The following is a 23,971-nucleotide window of genomic DNA, read 5'->3' on the forward strand; positions in this document are numbered from 1 at the left end:
TTATGTTTCAAGTCCTCAGGCCAGTAAGATTTGCTGACCAGAACTTTGTAACTTTTTGCTGCCATGATGAATTCCACTTTGTGTTTCTTTCCCAGGAATGCGGAATCTCCTTGCAGACATGAGGAAACTGCAGAGGCTTACACCACCTGTTTGTTCAGAAAAGATAAGTGATATGCCACCACAGATTGTGTTCAAGGACCAACCAAGCCTATGCACAAGGCTGAAAGAATGACCAGTATTAATCTCTAGTTCATTAAAATACTAAAATCTCCACACTGGGAGGGAATTGTCTACCATTTTTTGTTCATAGGATGTGTGTACTAGCATGATTTCTCACTTCATTTGCATGCCCTGTACTCCACCCCAAACACATAAGGCATTAACATTTCCCTTATGCACTATTCATTTCCAACTGCAGAAAAAACCCTGGAACCCTGTTGATTGGGGACATGGATTTGAGACAGTCTGTGCCTTCCCCTCCCACCAGACGCATCTCCTGCAATAAATCCTTTCTTCCTTGACAGTCCTCATTGTCTCAGTCATTGTTTTTCTGTTCCTTGAGCAGCATAACGCCCCTTGTGGGGTTTGTTGTTGTTGTTTTGCCCCTTTGGTTTGTTAACATGAGGTCTAACTCAGGAACTCAACCATGACTGCAAGGACCTAGTTTTGTCTTGTCTGATCACTTAGCTTCCTGAAGTGTTGCCTCATCTAAGTCTGAATCCCTGTTACTAGATTGTTAGGGTTGCTGTAATAAGTTACCACAAGTTCAATGGCTTAAATAACAAGAATTTATTTTCTTACAGCTCTGGAGGCCAGAAGTCAGACAACCAAGGTGTCAACAGAGCCAAGCTCCCTTCAAAGTTTCTAGGAAAGGATCCTTCCTTGCCTCTTCCGGCTTCTGGTGGTTCCTGGTATTGCTTAGCTCGTGGCCACATCACTCTAATTTCTGCCTGTTTTCACATGGCTTTCTCTATATGTCTCTGTGTCCTCAACTCTTTTTATGACACCACTGGATTTAGGGTTCACCCTAACTCAGTAATGATCTCGTCTCATCTCATCTAATTACATCTCCAAACACCCCATCTCTTTCTATAAGGTTACATTCCAAGGTTCCAACTAGGCATGAATTGGGCAGGGGGGGGGACATTTATTCAACCCACTACAGACTCCTAACATTAAGATGGCTGCAGCATCTTCTTTACTTTTTACAATCCATGCCCAGCAGGAGAGAGAGTACGTTTATCCCAGTGTTCTCAGCAGAGACCCTGAAATTTCCTCTCATTGGCCCAGCTTGGGTCAGATGCCCAACTGTGAACCAATCACTTTGGCTAGAGAAGGGAATGCTGATTGTCTTAACTAGATTATATATTATTTGCCTACAAATGGGGATGGAATTTTGAAGACATGTGTCTCCAAGAGAAGCCAGGGCAGCTGGGGAGACAAAGAATGGATCTTAGAGAAGTGACAGACATTCATTATAACCAGCAACAGCAGTGTCTTATACTCCAGTGCCTGAGAAGTGTGCGGGACATTGGTCATTTAGGTCATGGTGGGACAAGCTGTCTGCCTTGATTGCTCAAATCTCCTTCTCAGTGGATATTGATACTGATACATTAGCATAGACTGAGATACTGTCAAAGGGATTCATGTTTCATGAATCATGAAAGACAGTGAATCATTAAGTTCTCCAGCACTAGGAGTTATAGTTTTGCAGAGTTCTAGAGCTGCAGCTAGGCCAGACAGAGAGAGGGGGTGACCCCTATTTTCGTTTAATTAGAGGACTCCGCTTTTATCTGTTTTATATCATAGATTGGGCTCCTAGGTATAGTTTTATTTCTTCTTCTTCTTTTTTTTGTTAGAGACAGAGTTTCACTTTGTCGCTCTTGGTAGAGTGCTGTAGCATCACAGCTCACAGCAACCTCCAGCTCTTGGGCTTAGGCCATTCTCTTGCCTCAGCCTCTCGAGTAGCTGGGACTACAGGTGCCCGCCACAACTCCTGGCTATTTTTTGTTGCAGTTTGGCCGGGACTGGATTCGAACCCACCACCCTCGGTATATGCGGCCAGCACCCTACTCACTGAGCCACAGGTGCCACCCCAAGGTATAGTTTTCTTAAAACAGTACTTAATGTTAGGCATCCATATGCCACCTCTTTTGATGCTTCATCTTTCTGAGACACCAAGACTCCTGTACCAAGACTCTCCTAACGTTTATTTCAATCAATGTCCCTTAAAACTTTTGACAATTGTGAATGGACAACCAGCATCACTTGCCATGAAGGAAAGTTTGCCCTAAGAGTAAATGCAACAAAAAGTACTGTTTGAAAATGGCTAACAGATACCACTGTCTACCCAAAGTGCTGAGCTTGGAGCTTGAGTCTTAGTCTTCGTTTATCAAAGAAGAAACAGGGGCTCGGTGCCTGTAGCTCAAACGGTTAAGGCACCAGCCACATACACCAGAGCTGGCAGGTTCAAATCTCAGCCTGGGGCCTGCCAAACGACAACTACAACCAAAAAATAGCCAGATGCTATGGCGGGCGCCTGTAGTCCCAGTTACTTGGGAGGCTGAGGCAAGAGAATCACATAAGCCCAGGAGTTGGGAGATTGGAGGTTGCTGTGAGTTGTGATGCCACAGCACTCTACCTGGGGAGACAGCTTGAGGCTCTGTCTCAAAAAACCCCAAACAAAACAAACAAACAAAAACAAAGAAGAGACAGGAAGCTGGGAGGTATTAAAGCAATACCTTTTCACTGAGGTGTCCAAAAGGAGTAAAAGAATAGAAAAGGGACTTCCCTCAGTGTTAGTGATACTTAATATAACATCATCTTCCAATGTAGTGATATGTCTGCCACACTTTAGGAAATGCTATGTTAAAAGGAGCTCTGCTGCTAAAGAACAGAATATTTGAAAACCATTTCTCTAGGTTACAGGAATCCCTGGGACTGGAACTTTCCAAAAGATTTCTATTCATTAGAGACACCTCTTCTACTTCAACCTGACACTTAAAATGCCAGAATCTACACACATCAAAAAGAAAGCTAATATGTACTGTTCTCTATAGGGAACTAATAGGGTGGGGCAGAGGGACTTTTCCATTTTGCTCTGTACACTTCTGTATTGCTGGAATATTTTTAAAGAGTGCGTTACTGCGCAGCGCCTGTGGCTCAGTGAGTAGGGCCCTGGCCCCATATTCCCAGGGTGGTGAGTTCAAACCTGACCCCGGCCAAACTGCAACAAAAAAAATAGCTGGGCGTTGTCACGGGCGCCCGTAGTCCCAGGTACTCAGGAGGCTGAGGCAAGAGACTTGCCGAAGCCCAAGAGCTGGAGGTTGCTGTGAGCTGTAACACCATGGTACTCTACCGGGGGCGACAAAGTAAAACTCTGTCTTGAAAAAAAAAAATAAAGAGTGCATTACTTCTGTAATAGAAAATGGCACCTATTCATTGTGGGAAATACTTAGAAGTATGAGGAAGAAACTAAACTTCTTTAACTTAAAAACACTTGAAATTTTAGTGAATTTCCTTCATCCTTTTTTCTGTAATCATTGTACTATTGTTATTTGTAAATCCTCTAAATATAATGGCTGATGTCCTGCCTTATCACTTACTATTATATCATGAGCCCTTCCCCAAATAATCAGAAAATCCTCACGAGTGGGTACAGTGCTAATAATTACTGGGCTTACCAACTTTCAGTTCCTCTCTCTTAAGGCACGGAGGAGATACTTTCAGCCTTTTTGCATTTGGGCTGGTGTGAATAGTTCTGGCCCAGGCAACATGAATGGAAGTGACAGGCAGCATTGCAGATGTTCCAAATGGGGCCTTTGCCACTCTGGTCTCTTGAGGAGACAAGGCAGATTCCCCCCAACCCTCTGCCAAACCACAGTGGACATATGATATGAAAGAAATAAAATTCTATTCACCTACTGAGATCTGATACTGAAATCTGTTGCCACAGTATCTCATTCATCCTGATAGGATATGTCATTGAAAGGGGTGCCAGTCCTAAGTTAACTAAGTCTCCCCCAAACTTCATTCATATTCTGTCAACTTTTTGCCATAGCTGTATACTACCAGTATTTGCCTTTAAATCAGCTCACCTTAAAAAACAAACAAAAAAAAAAAAACTTAAGTCAGAGGACTTTCTCCCACTACTTTGAGCAGGACACTAGTATACTTGTCACTAAAGGGAAGGAGGGGGGAAGGGAATTAAATACTAAGCAAAATATGCATATTTTTGATTACTAATTAAAAATACTGATGGCTCGGCACCTCTACTTCAGCGGCTAGGGTGCCAGCCACATACACGGGAGCTGGCAGGTTCGAACCCAGCCCAGGCCTGCCAAACAATGACAACTACAACCAAAAAGTAACCAGGTATTGTGGCATGTGCCTGTAGTCACAGCTACTTGAGAGGCTGAGGCAAGAGAATCACTTAAGCCCAGACTCAGATACATTGGCCTGTTGTAGGGGAAAAATCATAATTTGGACATGATTTCATAGAGTAGTATTTATTAACAAATACATTTTTAAGATGGAAGTAGATGAATTATTGAATACTTACAATTTTCAGAATGTCCATGTTAAGTTTGTCTGAGGTGTATTGTTTGTAATTACAGGAGTGGACTACATGCTGCCTGTGCTTTCTCCTTGGTTACTCAGAATTGTACAGAACTGAAAAGCATTGTTTGATGATATATCTGAGGACCAACTGAAATTGTATACTTCCCCAAAGGTTTGTACCCTGCCTAGTCGGTGGAAAAAGACTCAGCTGTTGCCTCTTACCAGGCAACATTCACCATCATAAGCACCCCCACCATGAGAACCTAAGCAGGGACTCTTGATGCCTGGCATCTGGCTGTGTGGTACCAGGCTGAGAGAAGAAACCAACACTTTTAGACTCAAAACTTTAATCAGAAGAACCAACTAACATGCACATATGGAAGACATTTCTACCCCGGCCCACAGCAACAGATAATCACAGAGATTTACCCCTGCCAAAACCAATGGCTGCTAATTTTCTAGGAAGCCTCCTATTACTATCATTGGTGTCAAAATTCACATTGAACACACTTCCCAATTGTTTTCCTGCCCTGAAACTTTGTATACCCTTTTTGTATGTATTAATAACATGCTCGTCTCCTAGACAGAGTTCCAGAGGGAAGGAACTATATGCACAGAGTTAAAGGTTTTGGCCATTTGAAAAACAATACACTCCCCACTGTTGCATGGGCCCAAAGATCAGCCAAAAGGCTCCGAATTTCAACCATAAAACCAAAAGAACTTAAGGTGCAAGGTTTAAATAGCCCAAGGGTAGAGCACTTACCCCTAAACTATTTTAAGCACTGAAAACATAAAAGGCATTGAAAGTATCAGGATCTAATGTTTTCATAAGATACTGTCATGCTTCAGCAAACATGTGACTGGATCACTTAGTGGGTCAGGCACAAAAGCCCAGAACTGATGAGGCATTGTCAAGAGGGAGATGGTTGTATGGTTCCATCTCTTTGGGCTCTCCAGCAATCCTTGGTGGTCCCAGAACTTCCTGATAGGACGGAATGTGACACTTAGGATGTCACTTGTTAACAGCAATCTTCTATAAAAATGGAGTCATTCATTTCCCTTCCTAAGTTTCCAAGCAGGGGCAGGGTTTATTGTATTGGTGTTAACCACTCCGACCCTAGCAGACTGCCTGATGAGTAGTCATCCTGGATAAATGGTGCACAATGAACAGTAACCACTCCTACCACTTCTGCACACAATTTTCAACTCCCCAGGCACGTCTTCCATATATGCTGTGTTTTGTATGGTGACATCTTGATCAATGCAGCTTTCCTAAGTGAATCCAGCTGTGTTTTCAGTTATCATTAACTCCCATGATAAACTAGGTCTCATATGGTATAATCAACAGCTTTTAATGAAGGAAGATTACAATAAGAGGAAATGTGTAACATGAGAGGGAATGTCCATTGAGTGAGAAGCTTGAGCAGTTAGGAGTGGAAAATTTTAGCCTCAGGTTAGGAGTTTATAGACTCTTTTGGCCTTCTGGAGGTTAAGAAAAAACTACACAGAACAGAGACAGAAGCCAGAAAAGGCAAGACATTTTAAAAGAGTTAAGATGGTATACAAAAACTTTTTAAAAAGGAAAATTTAAACTAAAAGCAGTACCATTATGAGAACATTAACTGCAGTAAAAAGAGGCAGGCTACCAATTCTTTTCTTCTTTTAATGTAAAAGGGTATATTTGTATTATAGCTGACATGTATTTGTAGCCCACACTAGGTGAGTACTTAAATGCTGGATATTAGTTCTAAGTGCTTCACATTTATTTATTTAATGCAACACGATCTGAGGTAAATATTGTTGTGTCTGCTTTACAGATGAGGACACGGAGGCCCTGAGAGATTTTATGATTTTACCAAGGTCACTTATGTGGTAGACAGTAAAGGTGGCATTTAAATTAGGCAGACTGGCTCCAGAGTCTCCCTCTGAATCCCATTGTTGTATGGCTTCTCAATTTTTGTTTTCATTGTTTTAATGCAACTCATGTGTGCAAACATTTTCATCAATCTTTACTAATAAAGAGATGTATTTATTTGGAGGGAAGCTTGCAATGTGATGGTTTCAACTTTTGTTGTTTTTTTTTTTTTTTTTTTTTTTTTTGATAGTTTCAAGTTTTAATCTCATATGAACATGGTTTCTGATGTCTGGGGCTCTGCTGCCACCCAGTAGCTGCAGGAAGTATTGTTACTTGTGTACCCTCTGATGGCGGCTAAGAGCTGAGCAGGACCGAAAGGTTTTTTGACAATGTTGACACTGATAAGGTTTCTCCTGGGTGTGAATTCTCTGGTGCTGACTGAGATGGGCACTGAAGCCAAAGGCTCTGCCACACACATCACAGGTATAAGGCTTCTCCCCAGTGTGAATTCGCTTGTGCTGTGTTAGATTTGCTTTCTGGGCAAAGGCTTTCCCACATTCGCTACATATGTAGGGCTTCTCCCCAGTATGAACTCTCTGGTGAATAGTAAGGCATGATCCCTGGCTGAAGCCTTTTCCACATTCCTGACAAATGTAAGGCTTTTCTCCAGTGTGAACTCTCTGGTGGCGGTTAAGTTCAGCACTAAGGCTAAAGGCTTTCCCACAGTCACCACATTCATAGGGTTTCTCTCCTGTGTGAATTCTATGATGTTTAGATAGGCATGAGCTCTGACTGAATGTTTTCCCACATTCTTTACACTCAAGAGGTTTCTTTTCAGCATGAATTCTCTGATGCTGAATAAGGTAATTATTCTGGGTAAAGACTCTGTCACACTTGTTACATTTAAAGGGTTTCTCTCCAATGTGAATTAACCGATGTTCTGAGAGGGATGCACGCTGGCTGAAGGTCTTTTCACATTTGTTACATTTAAAGGGGTGCTTGCTTGTATGAAAAGACTGAAGTTCAATGAGGGAGGTGCTGCTGCTGAATGCTTTCCTATGCTCACCATGTTCATGTGGCCCTGCTAGGGAGTGGATTCTTTGATGGTGAATGAGCTGAGCACTTTGGCCAAAGCCTTGCCCACACTGGTCACACTCAAATGGCTTCATGATGGTGTGAATTCTCTTGTGCTGAATTAGGTATCTGCTGTCGCTAAAGGTTTTCTCACATTTGTTACACTTAAAGTGCTTTTCATCAAACCTTAGATGCTCTCTCTGTTCTGTGCTCTGATCCAAGGTCTTCCTATTCACATCAAATACTTGTTTTTCTCTAGTGTGAACGCTCTGGTGGCAATTCAGAGTTGAGATGCAAGTGAAGCGTTCTCCACACTCCTGACATTCATAGGGGGTTTCAACAGTGTGGATTTTCTGGTGTTGCACAAGGTGTTCATTATGACTAAAGGTCTCCTTGCATTCAGAACAGCTGTAGGGCTTTTCTGTGGTATGAATGGACTGATGTCGAATCAGTTTTGAGGGCCGGTTAAAACTCTTGACACACTCCTGACATTTGTGTGGTCTGTAGCCTGAATGAATTTGCTGATGTTCATTAAGGTGAGTGTACCGACAGAAGGCTTTCCCACACTCACTGCATTTGTAAGGCTTCTCTCCACTGTGAACCCTCTGATGTATCTTTAAGGTAGAGTTATAGCTGAAGAGTTTCCCACATTCATTACACTTATAAGGTTTCTCTCCAGTATGAACAGCCTGGTGTTCAATGAGCAGGGAACTGTGCCTGAAGACCTTCCCACACTCCTGACACTCAGAGGTAGCTTTGGCAGCATGAGTTTTCTGGTGTTGGATGAAGCGTTTGCTCAAGTTGAAGGTCGCCTGGCATTTGGCACATTCATAGCGTTTTGGAGTATGGATCTTCTGGTGCCGAATAAGATGAAAAGTCTGGCTGAAAGTCTTGTCACAATCATTACATTTATAGGATTTACTAATTATATGAGTTCTGTGAAATTTAAAAGACCGTTTGCCACAAAGGGACTGCTGGTCTCTGTCTTGACTCTTACATGGTTTTTCTCCAGTGTGAGTTTTCCGATGCCATTCAAGGTGCGTATTCTGACTAAAAGTTTCCCCACATTCCTTGCAGACATAAGATTTGTAGCCTGTTTGAGTCATCGGATGAACAAAAAGACAAGAACTTCTCTCACACTCTTGATGCACAGTAGGTTTCTCCCTAGTATGAATAATCCAGTGCTGGATAAGATGGTAACTCCCACTAAAGCTTTTCCCACATTCACTACATTTATATGGTTTCTCCCCTCCCTGGACAGAATTCTGCTGGCTCTGGTCTGAGTAGTAGCCAAAGTTACTCCTATCTTCATTAGACTTAGCTGGCGTGAAGGTCTTTTCAGGAAGATCGTGTACCACAGAGTCCTCTCCTGTGGAAAGGAGGGATATAGGACTAAGGCCTCTCTTGAACTCGTGACTCTTACATTCTTTGGAACTTTCTTTGTTGGTGGTAACATCAGACCTCAGAAGACTTTCTGGATCTCCCAGCAAACTATCTAACCAGCTCTCATCTATACAATCTTCTACAAAATTGGAGTTCCAAAATCCATCCTTGGAAAACGTCTCCAAAATCTCTTGGGAGAGTCCTTCTTCCAAGAAATCCTGCTTCAAAGAAGAGTTCTTGGTCTCAACCGTGTCTGAAAGAGCAAGAAAGTACAAATGTCTCCCATTCCCAAAAGGGGAAAGATAGGAGCTACAGAGTGAGAACATGGACAACAGGGAGTGGGGTGACTGGTCTTAAGTCCAGACTGCCCATCAACAGGCCCTCAGTAGTGACTTGTCTGGAACTGGCACTGCGGAAAATAGAAAACCCACTCCCAAGAAAGGAGCTGGGAAACCACAGGAGTTCAACAGGGAATGAAAATCTCTACCATTACTCTGACACCTACATGACTAAATTTCCTAAAAGGTCTCCTGGAATCACCTCTTTCTGCCCTCCCCTCTATCCTACACTGTCACCAAAATCCTGCTCCTCATGCTCTGCATCCTCATCCTGGAAAAGCCCACCACTAGCTATCCAGTCCTCCATGCCAGAATCTTAGGAGTAAATCTCCCGCTTCCTCTACTCAGGCAGTATTTCCTGTCTGGTCTCCTTCAAAATGCCTAAACTACCTTCCTCTCCTCTATTGCCTCCATATGACCTCAAGTTCCTCAGTGGCCTCTCCATCCTCTTTCCAGTCTTCCACACTACTTCTGAAGGGCTTTATAATAAATGGATCTGGCTATATCACTTCCCTGATATAACTCTCCCATGGCTTCTTGCTTGGGGAAGAGAAATGCAAATGGATTAGCCCAGCACTATGTGTGCTAGCCCCATAGAACTCTTGTGATTCCCTGAATCTACCAGACTTTCTTGTCTATGCCTTCTAAGTTAACTCTTCTGTGTCCTTTAATACCCAGCTTGAGTATCATTCTGCTTGGAAATCAATCAACCCTATACCCTGTTCTGTTTTAGGTACCCTGCCCTGGTGAGGGTATTCCTGCCTGCCCTGTATTCTCTGAACAACACCTAAGCACTTACTATCCTTTACTGTAACTAATTATGAGTAGGTCTGACCCCTGACCAGAAGGCAAGCTCTCTGATCAGGACACATCACTGCCTATCTGTCTTCAGTGCCAGCAGACCAGGCTTGCCACACAGGAATGGTTCACAGGACAGTGCAATTACCATTTATGGCGCATTTGTTCATGGGCAGGAGTGCTTCAATTATATCCCACAGCCCACTGTAAGGTGAGCATGCTTCCTCTTTTTTACAGCTAAGTAAGCAATGGAACAAGGATTTGAACCCATCTGACAACATACTCTTAATTACCAAGCTATGTGTTCTCTGGGATCTTTCACAAAGCATAAATTTTATTGCTCTGCTCCATGCCTTGTCTTCCCTTCTCTCCTTCCTTCCCTCCCTCTCCCACCAGCATCATACCTTTCCAAGCCTGTTCCTTTCCTTGAGATTTCTTGGCTCACTGTGTATCTGTGAGACTGCTTAATGTCTCCCAGCTTGGAATCGAAACTTGCCTCACAAAACCATGTCATCCTTGCCTCTACTCTTAGGTCCTACAATATTTGACCCATTCTCCTGATCATACCTTTGTTCATGCTGTTCCCCCCACCTACAATGCACTAACAGACACGTAATAGGCACCTCTTATGCACAACATGGTGTTAGTAGTAGGAATGCAGAGTGAATCAGCTAAGCTCTATTCCTTAGAGAGGGGCACTGTTAAAGAAGGAAAGAGACAAAAATGAAAACAATGCAACACAAGTGTTACTATGGAAGGTCAGTAAAGACACAGCTGCCTGTGTTTGGAAATAGCCAATACACTGAGGTAGCAAAAACAGGAATCAGAAGTTGCAGGAGTTTATGCCTAGATTTGTCACCTACATGGAATACTGATGTGCTAAAAAGGAGGCTACAGAGGGCCGACATTCAAAAGCTCATGGGTGCTAAGTCAAGAAGGGAACTACAGACTAGCTGAGTAAGGGGGAACCTAAGACTTCTGTGGTATCTGGTTCAGGGCACTCCTTCTCACGTAAAGTAATAATGAGAGAAGCCTCCAATGCCTGGGCAAGGCAGCTGCCACTCCTTTCTCCCATTTGGGGAATACCCAGGGAAAACTCACTGCCAAATCTGATACACCTGAAGGAATCTTTGCCTAGGAGATGGCAGAGTGGAAACTCTTGGTGACATTCAGGCCCAGACTTGAGTTACTACCAGATATAGCTATATGCTATGCCCTGACCTATACAAAAGGTCATAAAAGGAGTAGACCAGGGTGTTCATATGCTCAGGGAGCACAAGGCAAGAAGGTAGACAGACCAACTTAGGGAGTGGAAGGCCTCTCCTTGCTGAGTTGAGAAGGAAGGAGACACAGGACAGCCCTGTGTTGAATGCCCCAGTAGATGGAGATGCAGAGGCCATGACAGAGTGAGGGACCATCCAAATGTCCCAACCTACACTGAGTCCATGGGGACAAGGGAATGGAATTTGGCAAATGGTAGTGAAGCCCAAAAACCAGGCATTGAAACATCTGGGTAGATCTCCTGAAGGACTGGCCACAGCCTCTGGATGGAGGTCCTAAGGACAAATGATAAACACAGCAGTCCCTAGTCCCACAACAAGTGCTGGTGAGCCCCTTCCCACTTACTCACCAGGGCCTGTCGCTTCTGGGCTTTTTCTCACCAGGGCCTCCAGCTCTCCATTGCCATCCAAGTGGGTGGTCAAGTTGGGTCTTAGGGGGTCTGCAGGGAGAGAACAGCACTGTTATCCAATCAGGCCTATTGGCAAGGCTTGATTTCAGGAAGGTTCCTAGAATCACCAGAACTGGTAAGAGGGGCTCACTGGGCCTAAACTGTACAAACACTGTGGTTTACACTGAGTACCTGCTTCCCTTCTGGGAGTCCAGAATTTTGGTACACGTACATGCCAGGCTAAGGTGGCCATGTGACCAGCCTTCAGTAAAAACCCTGGCACCAACTCTTTAACAAGCTTCCCTGGTAGACAGCATTTCATACATGTTGTCACACCTCATTGCCAGAGAAATTATGTTTGTTCACATGGCTCCACAGAGAGAAATCTGGAAGCTTGTCTGGCTTCCCTGAACTTTATTCCATGTACTTTCTTCCCAGGCAGTGACAATCAATAATGTCTCCAGACACTGCCAATATCCCCTCAGCCAGCTAGAGCTGTTGGGCCAGGTCACACTGATTCTGAGAAGCTCAGGAACTGAGATTTCATCCTATGGGTGATGGGAAGCATAATTGATCATCCAGCAGGGCAGTGATTGGGGCCCTGGGATAGGTGACACTCACCCAGCAGGAAGAGATTCTGGTAGTTGTCCAGTGCTGTGTCCCAAAACAGGTCCCCTTGGTCTAGGCCCAGCTCCTTCCAATCATCCAAAGTGAAGTCCATGGCCACATCCTTGAGGGTCACAAATTCCTGAAACACAACACATGTTGGTAACTCAGAGGACTTACTCAGGATAACCCAAGCCCTCAATTTTCCAGGCTTTTGGCAAAAATCTCAGCCTCACAAGAACCCTGAGATGCAAGAGAACAGAAACTTCTATACTTTGTAGGCAAGGAAACAAAGTCTTGGACAGAAGGAATAAGACATACACTCAAAGTCATACAAATGCCTGATCCTAAAATCCATGTGTTTCTTGCTTTTGTTTTTTTAGTGTTCACTCAAGATTTTAAGTTTTATTTATCATGGAAATTTTCAAACATATATATAAATATAGAAATGCATGCAATTAACTCCCATGAACATATCACCCAGGGGTCATCTGATTTCACTGGTGACCTAGTTCATTATAAAGAGTAACTCCTTACAATCACTGAATACCTAGACCACAAAGTCTATATACAGATTTGTCTGACATCTCATGACAACTCAATGTTGCTTTTTAATAATTAGCTTATTTGAATCAGAACCCAAGGAGAAAAAAAAAAAAAAGAAAAAAAAAAGAACCCAAGGAGACCTATATTCTGCATTCAGCTAATATGGCTCTGAACATTTTTAATCTGCAGCTGTACTCTTGTAGCCGCTATACACTTACATGCTCCTGATTCTGAATGTGACAAATTGCTTCTTCAAGGTGTCACCTGGCTGCTCCTCTGGCCCCTGCATTTTCCATTAACTACTTAGCAGTTCTAATGCTGAGGCCTAATTTGAGTTAGTACAGTTTGGGGGGGCAAGACCCCCTCACAGGTGATATGATGTTCACGTCAGCCCACACAACTACCTAAAGCTCATATCCACCTACCCAACTTTCACTGATGCCATCTTTTTCATTTTAAAACTTCCTAGCTAATAAGTGTTTAAAATAAAAATTCAAATACTCATGAAATAATGACATAAAACATACACCCCATCTATAGGTGAAACTTTGGCTTCTAGGCATGTCCCTTCTAGCCTTCCCCTCCCCCTGCAATGTATACATAAGTACACACTGGTGTGCACACACACAGACACGTTTTAGGGAAGAATGGAAATCAACTTTCTTGTCTGGATTTGAGGCTTCACCCCTCTACCTTCCTAGGTGGGTGACTAGTGGTAAGTAAGTTGCGTACCCCTTCATGAGCCCTTTCTCATCAAGGTTCCCCTGAGAAGCAACTGAGACACTGCTGGGAGGTGACCAAACAGTACCTAGCATACAGGAAGGGCTGGAGAACACACCAATTCTATTCCAGATTATACTGCTTGTTCCAATCTTCCAGACAGATTATACTGCCTGTCTTGAACCTACCCCAGGTCTCTTATCTCCTTTCCTGCTTTATTTTTCCATAGTTCTTAATACTGCCTGCATTCTATGTGATTCACTTACGTATTTTACTGTCTAACATGGGTTGAACTGTAACCCTTTAAAAAGATATGAAGTCTTGGGGTGGCGCCTGTGGCTCAAGGAGTAGGGCGCTGGTCCCATATGCCGGAGGTGGCGGGTTCAAACCCAGCCCCGGCCCAAAACCACAAAAAAAAAAAAAAAAGATATGAAGTCTTGGCGGCGTCTGTGGCTCAGTGAGTAGGGCGCCGGCCCCATATGCCGAGGGTGGCGGGTTCAAACCCAGCCCCGACCAAACTGCAACAAAATATAAAATAGCTGGGCGTTGTGGCGGGCACCTGTAGTCCCAGCTGCTCGGGAGGCTGAGGCAAGAGAATCGCGTAAGCCCAAGAGTTAGAGGTTGCTGTGAGCCGTGTGACATCATGGCACTCTACCCGAGGGCGGTACAGTGAGACTATCTCTACAAAAAAAAAAAAAAGATATGAAGTCTTAACCTCCTGTATCCCAGAAAGTGCCCTTATTTGGAAATACAGTCTTTACAGAGGTGATAAATTAGGATGAGCTCATTAGTGTGGACCCCATATGACTGATGCTCTTATAAAAGGGGAAATTTGACACAGAGACAGACACATGTGAAGGGAAGACAATGTAAAGATACAGGAAGAATGCCATGTTAAGGCAAAGGCAGAGATCAAGGTGATGCTTCCACAAGCCAAGGAACACTAGGAATCACCAACAAACCACCAGAAGGCAGGTAACAAATTCTCCTTCACAGCACTCAGAAGGCACTAGCCTTGCTGACACCTTGATCAGGCTTCTGGTCTCCAGAACTGTGAAAACAATAAATTTTTGTTGTTCAAGCCACCCATATCATGGTATGTTGTTACAGTAGCCCTAGTAATGTGTGCTTCATGAGGGCAGAGATCACATAAGTTAGTTCCCTAGTCCAGCACCCAGAACAAAACTAATATAGTGTAGTTACATAATACTTGCTGAATGAGGCAAGGAAGCCTGTGGTCCTGAGTTGTTTTGAGATAAGGGAAGTTCATCAAGGATGGAATCAATAGTAGTTGGGACTGGGAGATGGGGACAATGAACTGAGTCCCAATCATACTGGCAGATAAGTCAGCCTAACCTATGGACTTTTGGTGATGTGATATATAGTTTTCTGACTGTCTATGTTGATTTGAGTCAGGGTTTCTGTTATTTATAACTGAAATTATTGCTGTCCTCCCTGTCTAGAAGGATGAGCCAAAGACATTTTTTCAGCAGGAACCAGATCACAGTGGGTCTTGCTGGCTCCCTTCTCTCAGACTCCCAGACTGTGCTGGACATGGCCCCTGGTCACAGTGATGGAGTGGAAAGACAGGAGCACAGACGTGATCCCTCAGGCACTGTGGTGCCACAGAAGAGTTGTTTTGGTTTTTTTTTTTTTTTTTTTTTTTGAGACAGATTCTCACTATGTCACCCTTGGTAGAGTGCCGTGGCATCATAGCTTACAGCCACCTCAAACTCTTGGGTTTAAGCAATTCTCTTGCCTCAGCCTTCCAAGTAGCTGGGACTACAGGCGCCTACCACAATGCCTGGGTATTTTTTTGTTGTAGTTGTCATTGTTGTTTAGCAGGCCTGGACTGGGTTTGAATCTGCCTAACCACTGAGAACAGGCACCAAGCCACCATAGAAGAGTTTTATACAGGAGAGTGACAAGGTTAGAGCATGTACTCAACGATCATTTCTCCTGTATGTCAGATCAGTGTGGGTGCTGGGAACACAAGACATGTATCAGACTTGGTCTCTGATGCTAAGGAATACCCACTCTGATGGAGACCTAAGGGATGCTGTCAGTGACCACGAGGCAATGGGGATGTGATGGAGGTATCAGAGGCTCTGTGGGCCTGGGAGGGAAGGAGGATGTTGTCCTGAGGATAAGGGAAGCTGCCTAAAGAACTTTCAAGTTGGACCATTAAGATGAGCAGATATTTACTAGGTAGAGAAATGGTTTCATGCATTCATTCATTTACCAAACACCTCAAGAAGCTTCCTGTATGTAGGGCCCTGTATGCTGGGCTCTGGAACCCACAGATGAATCCCCATCACTTCCGTCCTTGAGGAGCTTCTCTGGTGGGTCTGACAGAAACAAGCAGAGACACCCACATCTAGGTGGATTTGTGCTACAGCAGAGGCAGCCGGGGCACTATGGGACAGCAAAGTGCCAGAGCAGGGAAAAGCTGACTCTGCCTATGAAGGCAGGTTTGGGAGATACTGAGCTGGGTCTCGAAGACCGTGTAAGACATTACCAGACAGAAAAGAAGTGAAGGGTATTCTAACAGAAGGCACAGAATGAGCAAAGGCCAGGAAACTAGAAACTACTGTGTAGTATTTTACCACCAAGCCAAAAGGAAGTTATTGCTTGTCTGAGGAAATGGTAGAAGATGCAGTAGAGGTATACAGCAGGGGTCCTCAAACTTTTTAAACAGGGGGTCAGTTCACTGTCCCTCAGACCATAGGGAGGGCTAGACCATAGCTTAAAAAAAAAAAAATACCATGAACAAATTCCTATGCACACTGCACATATCTTATTTTGAAGTAAAAAAACAAAACGGGAACAAATACAATCACACCGCCTCATGTGGCCCGTGGGCCGTAGTTTGAGGACCCCTGGTATATAGGAACAAGCTGAGAAACCTGGAATTTATCACATAAACAACAGGGATTCCTGGAAAAGCACCAAGAAAAAGAACAACTGCATGAATAACAGCTTTACTTTACAAAGACTACCCAAGGGACAGCAAACCCAAACAAAGGCCAGTTTTCCTGCCTTTATGGGCAATCCATTAAGATGGAGGGACCCTCAACTCACCTCAGCCATAGCGACTGGGTCCCAATGGCTCTCTTTTAAGCTCCTCTTCTTCTCCCTGCAAGAATCATAGCAACACATTTCCACTGTGCTTCAGTATCTACAAAGTAACTCTGATACCATTCTTCTCACTCAACACAAGTCAATAAATGCATGTTTGGGAGACTTGGTCATGACTTGCTATCACCTCAGCAGGAACTTCCATCTTGCTCACTGCTATCTTAGCAGTATATGGTGGATGCTTCTTAAATATTTGTTGACAGAACGAATTTGTCTCTCTAACTTAACAAAAGGGACAGTGCTTCTGAGATTTCTGATTATCATCTCTAGGATCTGAAGCCAGGTAGTCAGCCTCTAAAACTGTGGTTACTTCTATAACAATATTTCTTAATCTTTTAACCTCGATCCACAGTAAGGAAGACAATACATATCATGACTATGCATACACATAGTAACTAAACAAAAGCTTCATGAGCAATACTACTAAACAGGATTACTGGGATATTTTCTATTCTAGTCTCTTTTATTCTACTTCATTTTATTTTATATTTTTATTTAATTAATTATTATTTTTTTTTTGAGACAGCGTGTCACTATGTCACTTCCGGTAGAGGGCTGTGGCAACACAGCACCCTCAAACTCTTGAGCTTAAGCAATTCTTTTGCCTCAGCCTCCTAAGTAGCTGGGACAACAGCGCCCACCACAATGCCCAGCTATTTTTTTTTTGTTGTTGTTGCTGTTGTTTAGCAGGCCCGGCTGGGTTCGAACCCACAAGCCCCAATGCATGTGGCTGGCGCCCTAACCACTGAGTATAGGCACCAAGCCACACATATTCTATTTCATTAAAAAAAAAATTATGGTCACTGCCCACTCAGTTATTTTCATGACCAATAATACACAAAACATTATTACATAGGGTTTTTTACACATTATCCATCGTGTATTTCCAAATAATATATAAACTGATGGAGTGCTTTTACTCCATGTCACAAAGCAGCACAATGACTTAACAATGGCACAGGCCCACAAGTCCTTAAAACTTAGGCTAGATGTACTTTAAAATTTAGAAATTTTCAGATATTGGGCGGTGCCTGTGGCTCAGTGAGTGGGGCGCCGGCCCCATGTGCCGAGGGTGGCGGGTTCAAACCCAGCCCCAGCCAAACTGCAACAAAAAAATAGCCGGGTGTTGTGGCGGGCGCCTGTAGTCCCAGCTGCTCGGGAGGCTGAGGCAAGAGAATCGCGTAAGCCCAAGAGTTAGAGGTTGCTGTGAGCAGTGTGACACCATGGCACTCTACCCGAGAGCGATACAGCGAGACTCTGTCTCTACAAAAAAAAAAAAGAAATTTTCAGATATTAAAAAGATGGTGGAGAATATATTCAGCATATTTCATTAAAATTCCAGTGTGGTATAGTATAGGCAGCATTGCCTAATCAAACACTTTAACATTTTATAGAGAAAGATATATTCATTCTGGGCTCATGCCTATAATCCCAACATTTTGGGAGTCTAAGGCAGGAGGAATGCTTGAGGCCAGGAGTTTGAGACCAGTCTGGGCCACAAAGCAAGATTCTGTCTCTACACAACTAAAAAATTAGCCAGGCATGATGACACATGTCTATTGTTTCAGCTTCCTGGGAGGCGAAGGCAAGGCGATGGTTTGAGGTTGCTGTGCTCCATAATGATGCCACTGCACTCTAGCCCAGGCAACAGAATGAGACCTCGTCTCAAATAAATAAATAAATATTCATTGTAGGTTTAAGTAAGTAAGGGTAATTAAGTGCTTTGTAGCAGTTCAGGTCAGCTACAGATAGCAACCAAATTTATGAAAAAAAAATTTGTTCTTCATAGCCAGGCATCATGGCAGGTGCCTATAGTTCCAGCTACTCGGGAGGCTGAGGAAAGAGATTCGCATGAGCTCAAGAGTTTGAGGTTGCTCTGAGCTATGATGCCATAGCACTCTACCCAGAGCAACAAAGTGAGACTCTATCTCAAAAAAACAAAACAAAACAGCCTTTTGGAGCTTCCTAGATTTTGTGGCTGCAGGTAAGAAAATATGGTAAACCTACAACAACCGCTAACATTTCCTGAACAATGAGTTTCTCCACGTGACAGAGTTAGTGAAGCCTTGACTTGTGAGTCTGACACAGTTGACAGATGTTTGATGTGGCCCACATTGGTGAGATAATGTTTTCCAAGAAAATTCTTTAAGTAGTCCTAAACTTGAAAATTGGGAAATTTCACCTAAAAACTAGATTTCCAGCTTCTGAAAACCCCCCGGATTTGACGACACTGGGTCAGCATTTCCACAAAGTTAATTTCACTGCAGCCCTTTTAAAGCTCCCCCCTCTAGATAGGGAAAGGGCTCCCTAACACCCTGCAGCCTCACCCTGGCAGGTTCTCTCCTTTATTATATCCACCTGGCCCTCACGCCTCAATTTGAGGCCTCCGTCTAAAGTTTCCAACTCCCCTCAGACCTGGGAGGGAAGAAACAGGGGCCCTATTTGGGGAAGCCCAAAGCCATCCAGCCTGTGAGGGTGACTTAAACCAAACAATTATAGAGCTGGAAATCCTTGGGCATCGGAGTCTTGCTGCTTGTTTGTTGGAACCAAGGCCAGATCGTTTACCTTCTCCGAGCCTCAGTTTCCACACATACAAAACAGGGCAAATATGGCTAGGCGCTTGTACCTCAAGCAGCTAAGGCACCAGTCACATACACCAAAGCTGGCGCATTGGAATCCAGCCCAGGCTTGCCAAACAACAATGACAACTACAACCACATAATAGCTGGGTATTGTGGCAGGTGCCTGTAGTCCCAGCTACTTGGGAGGCTGAGGCAAGAGAACCGCTTAAGCCCAGGAGTTTGAGGTTGCTGTGAGCTGTGATGCCACAGTACTCTACCCACAGCGACAGCTTGAGACTGTCTCAAAACAAAAAACAAAAAACAACAGAGCAGGTCCACAGTCCGTTATCTACAATCTCCCAAACCAAAAGGCTTGGAAAACCGGAACTGTTTTGTTTTTTATTTGCAGTTGTTATTTTTTTTGGCCGGGGCTGGGTTTGAACCTGCCACCTCTGGTATATCGGAGCAGCGCCCTACTCCTTTGAGCCACAGGCGCCGCCTGGAACTCTGTTCTTAAACTGACAACAAAACAACTTGAATCGCCTCAGGCTATGCGTACTTTTTATTCCCCGTGTGCTATACACACCTTCCCCCGCAAAAACATTTGATAATCAAGCGTTGGCCCAGATTACTGCTAGGTGCTGCCAATTGCGCAATGTGCATCCTATTAACGTTCTGAAATCTGAAAAATGTCTATTCCCTACACAATGATGGCGCCAAGGACATCAAAGAGATCGAGGACAGTCACTAAGTGCGTACAGCCGGGTGCCGCCACACAGACTCGTTCAAATAGCCTAAATGCTGGGAACGAAGCATTTCCACTCATCATCCCAGATCGGCCCTCTTCGGGCAACTTACCCTCCCCCCAGCCTCAGTTTCCTCAACCAAAAATAAAGCTGAATCGCCGCTCTCAGTAAACTGCTTGTGAGGACTGGAAACCACTTTATTGGTTTCCATACGTGGTTGTGAACAAGGGTTCAAGCCTTCACTGAACACACCACCACCCAAGGCGACGTGCCGTTTGCCAAAATCACCGCATTTCTGTTATCCCCTAGGTAGGGCCGAGCCCGAAAGCCTCCAGGGTCCTCGGCCACCCCAGCTCCAGGGACTCCTTACCTCGAGATTGTCGTAGATTGTGTTAACAAACGCGACCCCTCCCCACCCCAAGGAGCGGGAGATCCAACTCCCCTCCCACGCGCCTCTTCCCAGCAACTTACAGGGTCATGTGATTCTACTCAGCGCTACTCCACCCAGGATCCTCCGCGCCAGCGCCAGGCTATATTTCCCAGAGGGCTGTGCGGTTGACTTGTCTTTTCATCTCCACTCGCCTCATCCCTAGAGACCCCAGTGCAGCGCTCTAGGGGGTAAATAGAGTAGAAATAGAACCAAGACCAGGTGACTTCAGTGTTTTGTAGTCCAACTTTGAAAGGACCTATGAAAAGACCATCTAATCAACTTTCTCCTGCGTTCTAGAAGACTGGGAGGCTTTTCCATTTCCGGAGGAGCCAAGGCGCAAATTTCCATTGAAATGGGATTAGAAAGACATTGGGATTCCTGAGAAGACGAGCGGAAGGGGCGGAGTTGAGGAAGAAGTGATAATGTAACTTCTGATTGGTGGAGAAATGCCCTGCCATTCATTCCAATTGGTCCCGGTAGAACCAGGAAGCGTTCTAACTATGGTGTAATGGGAGGATTTAATGAGGAAATAATCCCAACCACAGAATAGGCCTGCCGCAAAGGCGTCTGGGAAATGGAGTTCTCAGGTAGGCACAGCACAGGGACCGTCGGGAAGTCAGCGGCGCCTGCGCGGGCGAGTCCGGCCGCAAGGCCAGGATGCGCGCGCAGCGCTTTCCACCCAGCGGAAGTTTCCGTGGGGTTGCCGAGAAGGTAAGTCTTGTTAACTGCGGAAGACTCAGGGGTCTAACCGCAGGAACCCAGCTCTCCACCCCAGAAACCCAGAATCCTCCCCCTCCTCAATTACAGAGGTGAGTGGAAGGCGAGGCGAAGCAGTAGGAAGTCTGCCAATTCCCTAGCCACAGCTCGTCCGTGGAGCTTGTGACGTCTGTTCGACTCTGTGTGTGAGGCAGAGGCCAGACGGGCTGGGGTCTGGATGAGAGCGTCTCCTGGTTGGTGGGATCACCGGCCAACCCTTGCGTGTCTCCAGACACTTTTGGCTCTAGGTGTGCTGGGCGCTGCATGTAGAGCTTTGGGGGCGTTTACGCCTTGGCAGCTATGTGGTTCCTGGTTTCTGTAGGGGGAGGGGTCAAAGAGTCGGTAGCCCAGGCAACCGCCGCTCTTGCGCTAAGGTGAGGTCTAGTGCCTCTGAGATGTTATCTCCAGAAGCTTTTAGGAGAAGCTCAATACAGAAGTTGGCATACGGCAGATGTTCAGTAAATATTTGCTGAATAAGTAAAATAAATGGATGAACAAACAACAAAGACTAGCTTGAGGGTTGGAGCCTTCGGTTTGAAGTCCTGAACGAGCCACCTGACCTTAGATAGGTGACCTAAGCATTCTGAAATGCTCTTCTTGCTTCCATCCATGTTTATTAGAGTATTTACTACATGTAAGGCTTTGTGCAACAGCCACAGCTATTAATTCTACGTCGAAGTGCCTACTCTGATAGGCAGAATTCTAAGCTTAGGTTCTAATGATATCTAAAACAAAGTCCTGCCCAATTAGTTTACATTTTAATGGTGGTTGGGGATGCCAGTGACTAACCAAGTAAAATGAATTGTACAATATTTACAGGTCCACAGCCTCTGATCTAAAGTCCAAAAAGGCTGGTCGCATGGCTCATGCCTGTGATCCCAACCCTCTGGGAGGCTGAGGTGGATGGATCTCTCGAGCTAACGAGTTCGAGACCATCCTGAGCAAGAGTGAGACCCCTTGTCTCTAAAAAAATAGCCTAAGTGTTGTGGGGAGGGGAGTGCCTAGTCCCAGCTACTTGGGAGACTGATGCAAGAGAATTGCTTGAGCCCAAGAGTTTGAGGTTGCTATGAGCAGTGATGCCATGGCACTCTAACAGGGGCAAGAAAGTAACACTGTCTCAAACTAAATAAAAACAATTTTTTAAAGGCCAAAAAGTTGTGAAAACTGAAAAGTTTTTCTTCTGTTTTGCAACTTACTTGGTCACCCAACCTGATTTGGCTTTGAACTTGTTTTCTGGGAACAACCAGTCTGAACTGATATGTGGCTATTTATAATCTTCAAAGATTTTACTGATGAAATCATATACTTGATTATAGGGGGGTACTCCTAGATCCTGCTGGTGGTACAATATGTACTATGTTCTAAAATCTAAAAATTTTCAAAATTCTGGATTTTGAAACACTTGGCATCAGGTGATTAGAATAAGAAATTGTGAATCTATATTAAAAGGCATTAAGTGCTAAGGAGAAGAATCAAAGAGGAAAGGGGGAAGGACACAGGATGCAATTTATAAAAGGTGGTCAGGAAAGAACTTAGGCTGAGACCTGAAGAATGAAAAAGGAACCAACCACAGGAAATGGTGAGAAGAGCATTACTGGCAAAGGGAACTGTATATGGAAAGGTTCTGCAGTAGGAGTGAATTGGCCTCAAGATTATGTGGCTAGAAATTAGTGAAACACAATTAATAGAAGAGCTAATATATCAAATATACAATATGTGTCAGGTACCTTCTGTTGTTCTTAGTTCAAAAATGGAGGAACAACTACAGACATGGTAAAAGGATTTTGCTCAGCATCATTCAAACGTAAGTGGCAGAAGCAGGATCCAAATCCAGGCAGATAACATTCCAAGTCTATTAACCCCTATTCAGCTCTGCTGCCTTTTTTTGAGACAGTCTCTCTTTGTTGTCCTTGGTAGAGTGCCCTGGCATCATAGCTCACAGCAACCTCAAACTCTTGGGTTCAAGGGATTCTCTTGCCTCAGCCTCCTGAGTAGCTGGGACTATAGGCACCTGACACAGTGCCCAGCTATTTTTAGAGACAAGACTTGTTCTTGCTCAGGCTGGTTTCAAACCCATGAGATCAGGCATTCCATCTGCCTCCACCTCCCATAGTGCTAGGATTACAGGCATGAACCACTGCGCCCAGCCTGCTCTGCTTCTAAATGGCAGACCTTTTCTAAACATCAGCCAGCTAAATAATTCTTGTCCTGAGCTTTGACACTCTGGCTCACTGTTTGCATGTAGGATGAGTATGTGGTAACACAGCTAGGGGACTCTCCTGCCTTCTTGGTAAGTTTCTTTCTGCAGAGGAGACAATCATTGATTCCTGCAACAGACACAGATCAAGCATTTGCTCTGTGTCCAGCCTATTCAAGGCTCTGTGCATAATGTAGTGAACAAGGTAGACAAAAGTCCCTGCCATCGTGAAGATTACATTCTAGTCAAGGGAGTCGGTGGTAAACAAGTAAGTTAAAATATGTCAGATGGTTGGCTCGGCGCCTGTAGCTCAGTAAGTAGGGCGCCAGCCACATATACTGGGGCTGGTGGGTTTGAGCTCTGCCTGGGCCTGCTAAACAACAATGACAGTGCAACCAAAAAATAAGCAGGTGTTGTGGCAGGCGCCTGCAGTCCCAGCTACTTGGGAGGCTGAGGTAAGAGAATCGCTTAAGCCCAAAAGTTGGAGTTTGCTGTGAGCTGTGATGCCACTGTAGTCTACTGAGGGTGACATAGTGAGACTGTCTCACTATGAAGAAAAATAAAGCAGGGTAAGGAAGATAGAGTATACTATTA

At 44.4% G+C, this 23,971-nt stretch overlaps 3 protein-coding genes across 20 annotated transcripts in view; 2 read left to right on the forward strand and 1 right to left on the reverse strand.

Annotated features, from left to right (window-relative positions):
- LOC128597117 (zinc finger protein 883-like) overlaps positions 1-4,730 on the forward strand; it is a 27,378-nt gene extending 22,648 nt beyond the window's left edge. The window contains exons 6-8 of one of the 6 annotated variants that reach the window (XR_008383209.1): positions 96-911; positions 2,017-2,100; positions 4,617-4,728. Coding sequence is in view for 1 of the 6 variants with exons in the window: in XM_053607200.1 (XP_053463175.1) it covers positions 96-232 (137 nt within the window). In the remaining 5 variants the exon portion in view is untranslated. Of the gene's footprint in view, positions 1-95; positions 4,252-4,616 lie in introns of those variants that run through there. The other 5 variants (XR_008383208.1, XR_008383206.1, XR_008383205.1 and 2 more) reach the window with 5 other exon arrangements.
- Positions 4,441-20,999, reverse strand: ZNF473 (zinc finger protein 473). 6 transcript variants are annotated; one of them, XM_053607184.1, is made up of 7 exons: positions 20,466-20,999; positions 16,631-16,685; positions 15,792-15,897; positions 14,512-14,600; positions 12,299-12,425; positions 11,639-11,728; positions 4,441-9,125 (listed from the first exon to the last, which is right to left on the reverse strand). In XM_053607184.1, the coding sequence occupies exons 1-7, from the start codon at positions 20,471-20,473 to the stop codon at positions 6,745-6,747; spliced, it is 2,856 nt and encodes a 951-aa protein (XP_053463159.1). In that variant the 5' UTR covers positions 20,474-20,999; the 3' UTR covers positions 4,441-6,744. The 6 variants fall into 6 exon arrangements, with proteins under 6 accessions (XP_053463159.1, XP_053463160.1, XP_053463161.1 ...); XM_053607185.1 differs by lacking the exon at positions 20,466-20,999 and adding an exon at positions 20,365-20,449 and having other exon boundaries at positions 4,508-9,125; XM_053607186.1 differs by lacking the exons at positions 14,512-14,600; positions 15,792-15,897 and having other exon boundaries at positions 4,517-9,125.
- Positions 21,000-21,026: 27 nt separating this feature from the next.
- Positions 21,027-23,971, forward strand: part of VRK3 (VRK serine/threonine kinase 3) — a 40,858-nt gene continuing 37,913 nt past the window's right edge. For 2 of the 8 annotated variants that reach the window (XM_053607203.1, XM_053607208.1), the window contains exon 1: positions 21,027-21,135. The gene's annotated coding sequence lies outside the window, so the exon portion shown is untranslated. The other 6 variants (XM_053607202.1, XM_053607205.1, XM_053607209.1 and 3 more) reach the window with 6 other exon arrangements.

Source organism: Nycticebus coucang, chromosome 10 (assembly GCF_027406575.1).
Source record: "Nycticebus coucang isolate mNycCou1 chromosome 10, mNycCou1.pri, whole genome shotgun sequence".
Lineage (NCBI taxonomy): Eukaryota > Metazoa > Chordata > Mammalia > Primates > Lorisidae > Nycticebus > Nycticebus coucang.

Coding starts and splice junctions, on each gene's coding strand:
- ZNF473 (XM_053607184.1), bottom strand. Junction 15,898..16,630: donor ACCCAGTCGCTATGGCTGAG/GTGAGTTGAGGG, acceptor TGTTTCTGTCAG/ACCCACCAGAGAAGCTCCTC. Junction 11,729..12,298: donor CCAGAATCTCTTCCTGCTGG/GTGAGTGTCACC, acceptor CTCTCCCTGCAG/ACCCCCTAAGACCCAACTTG.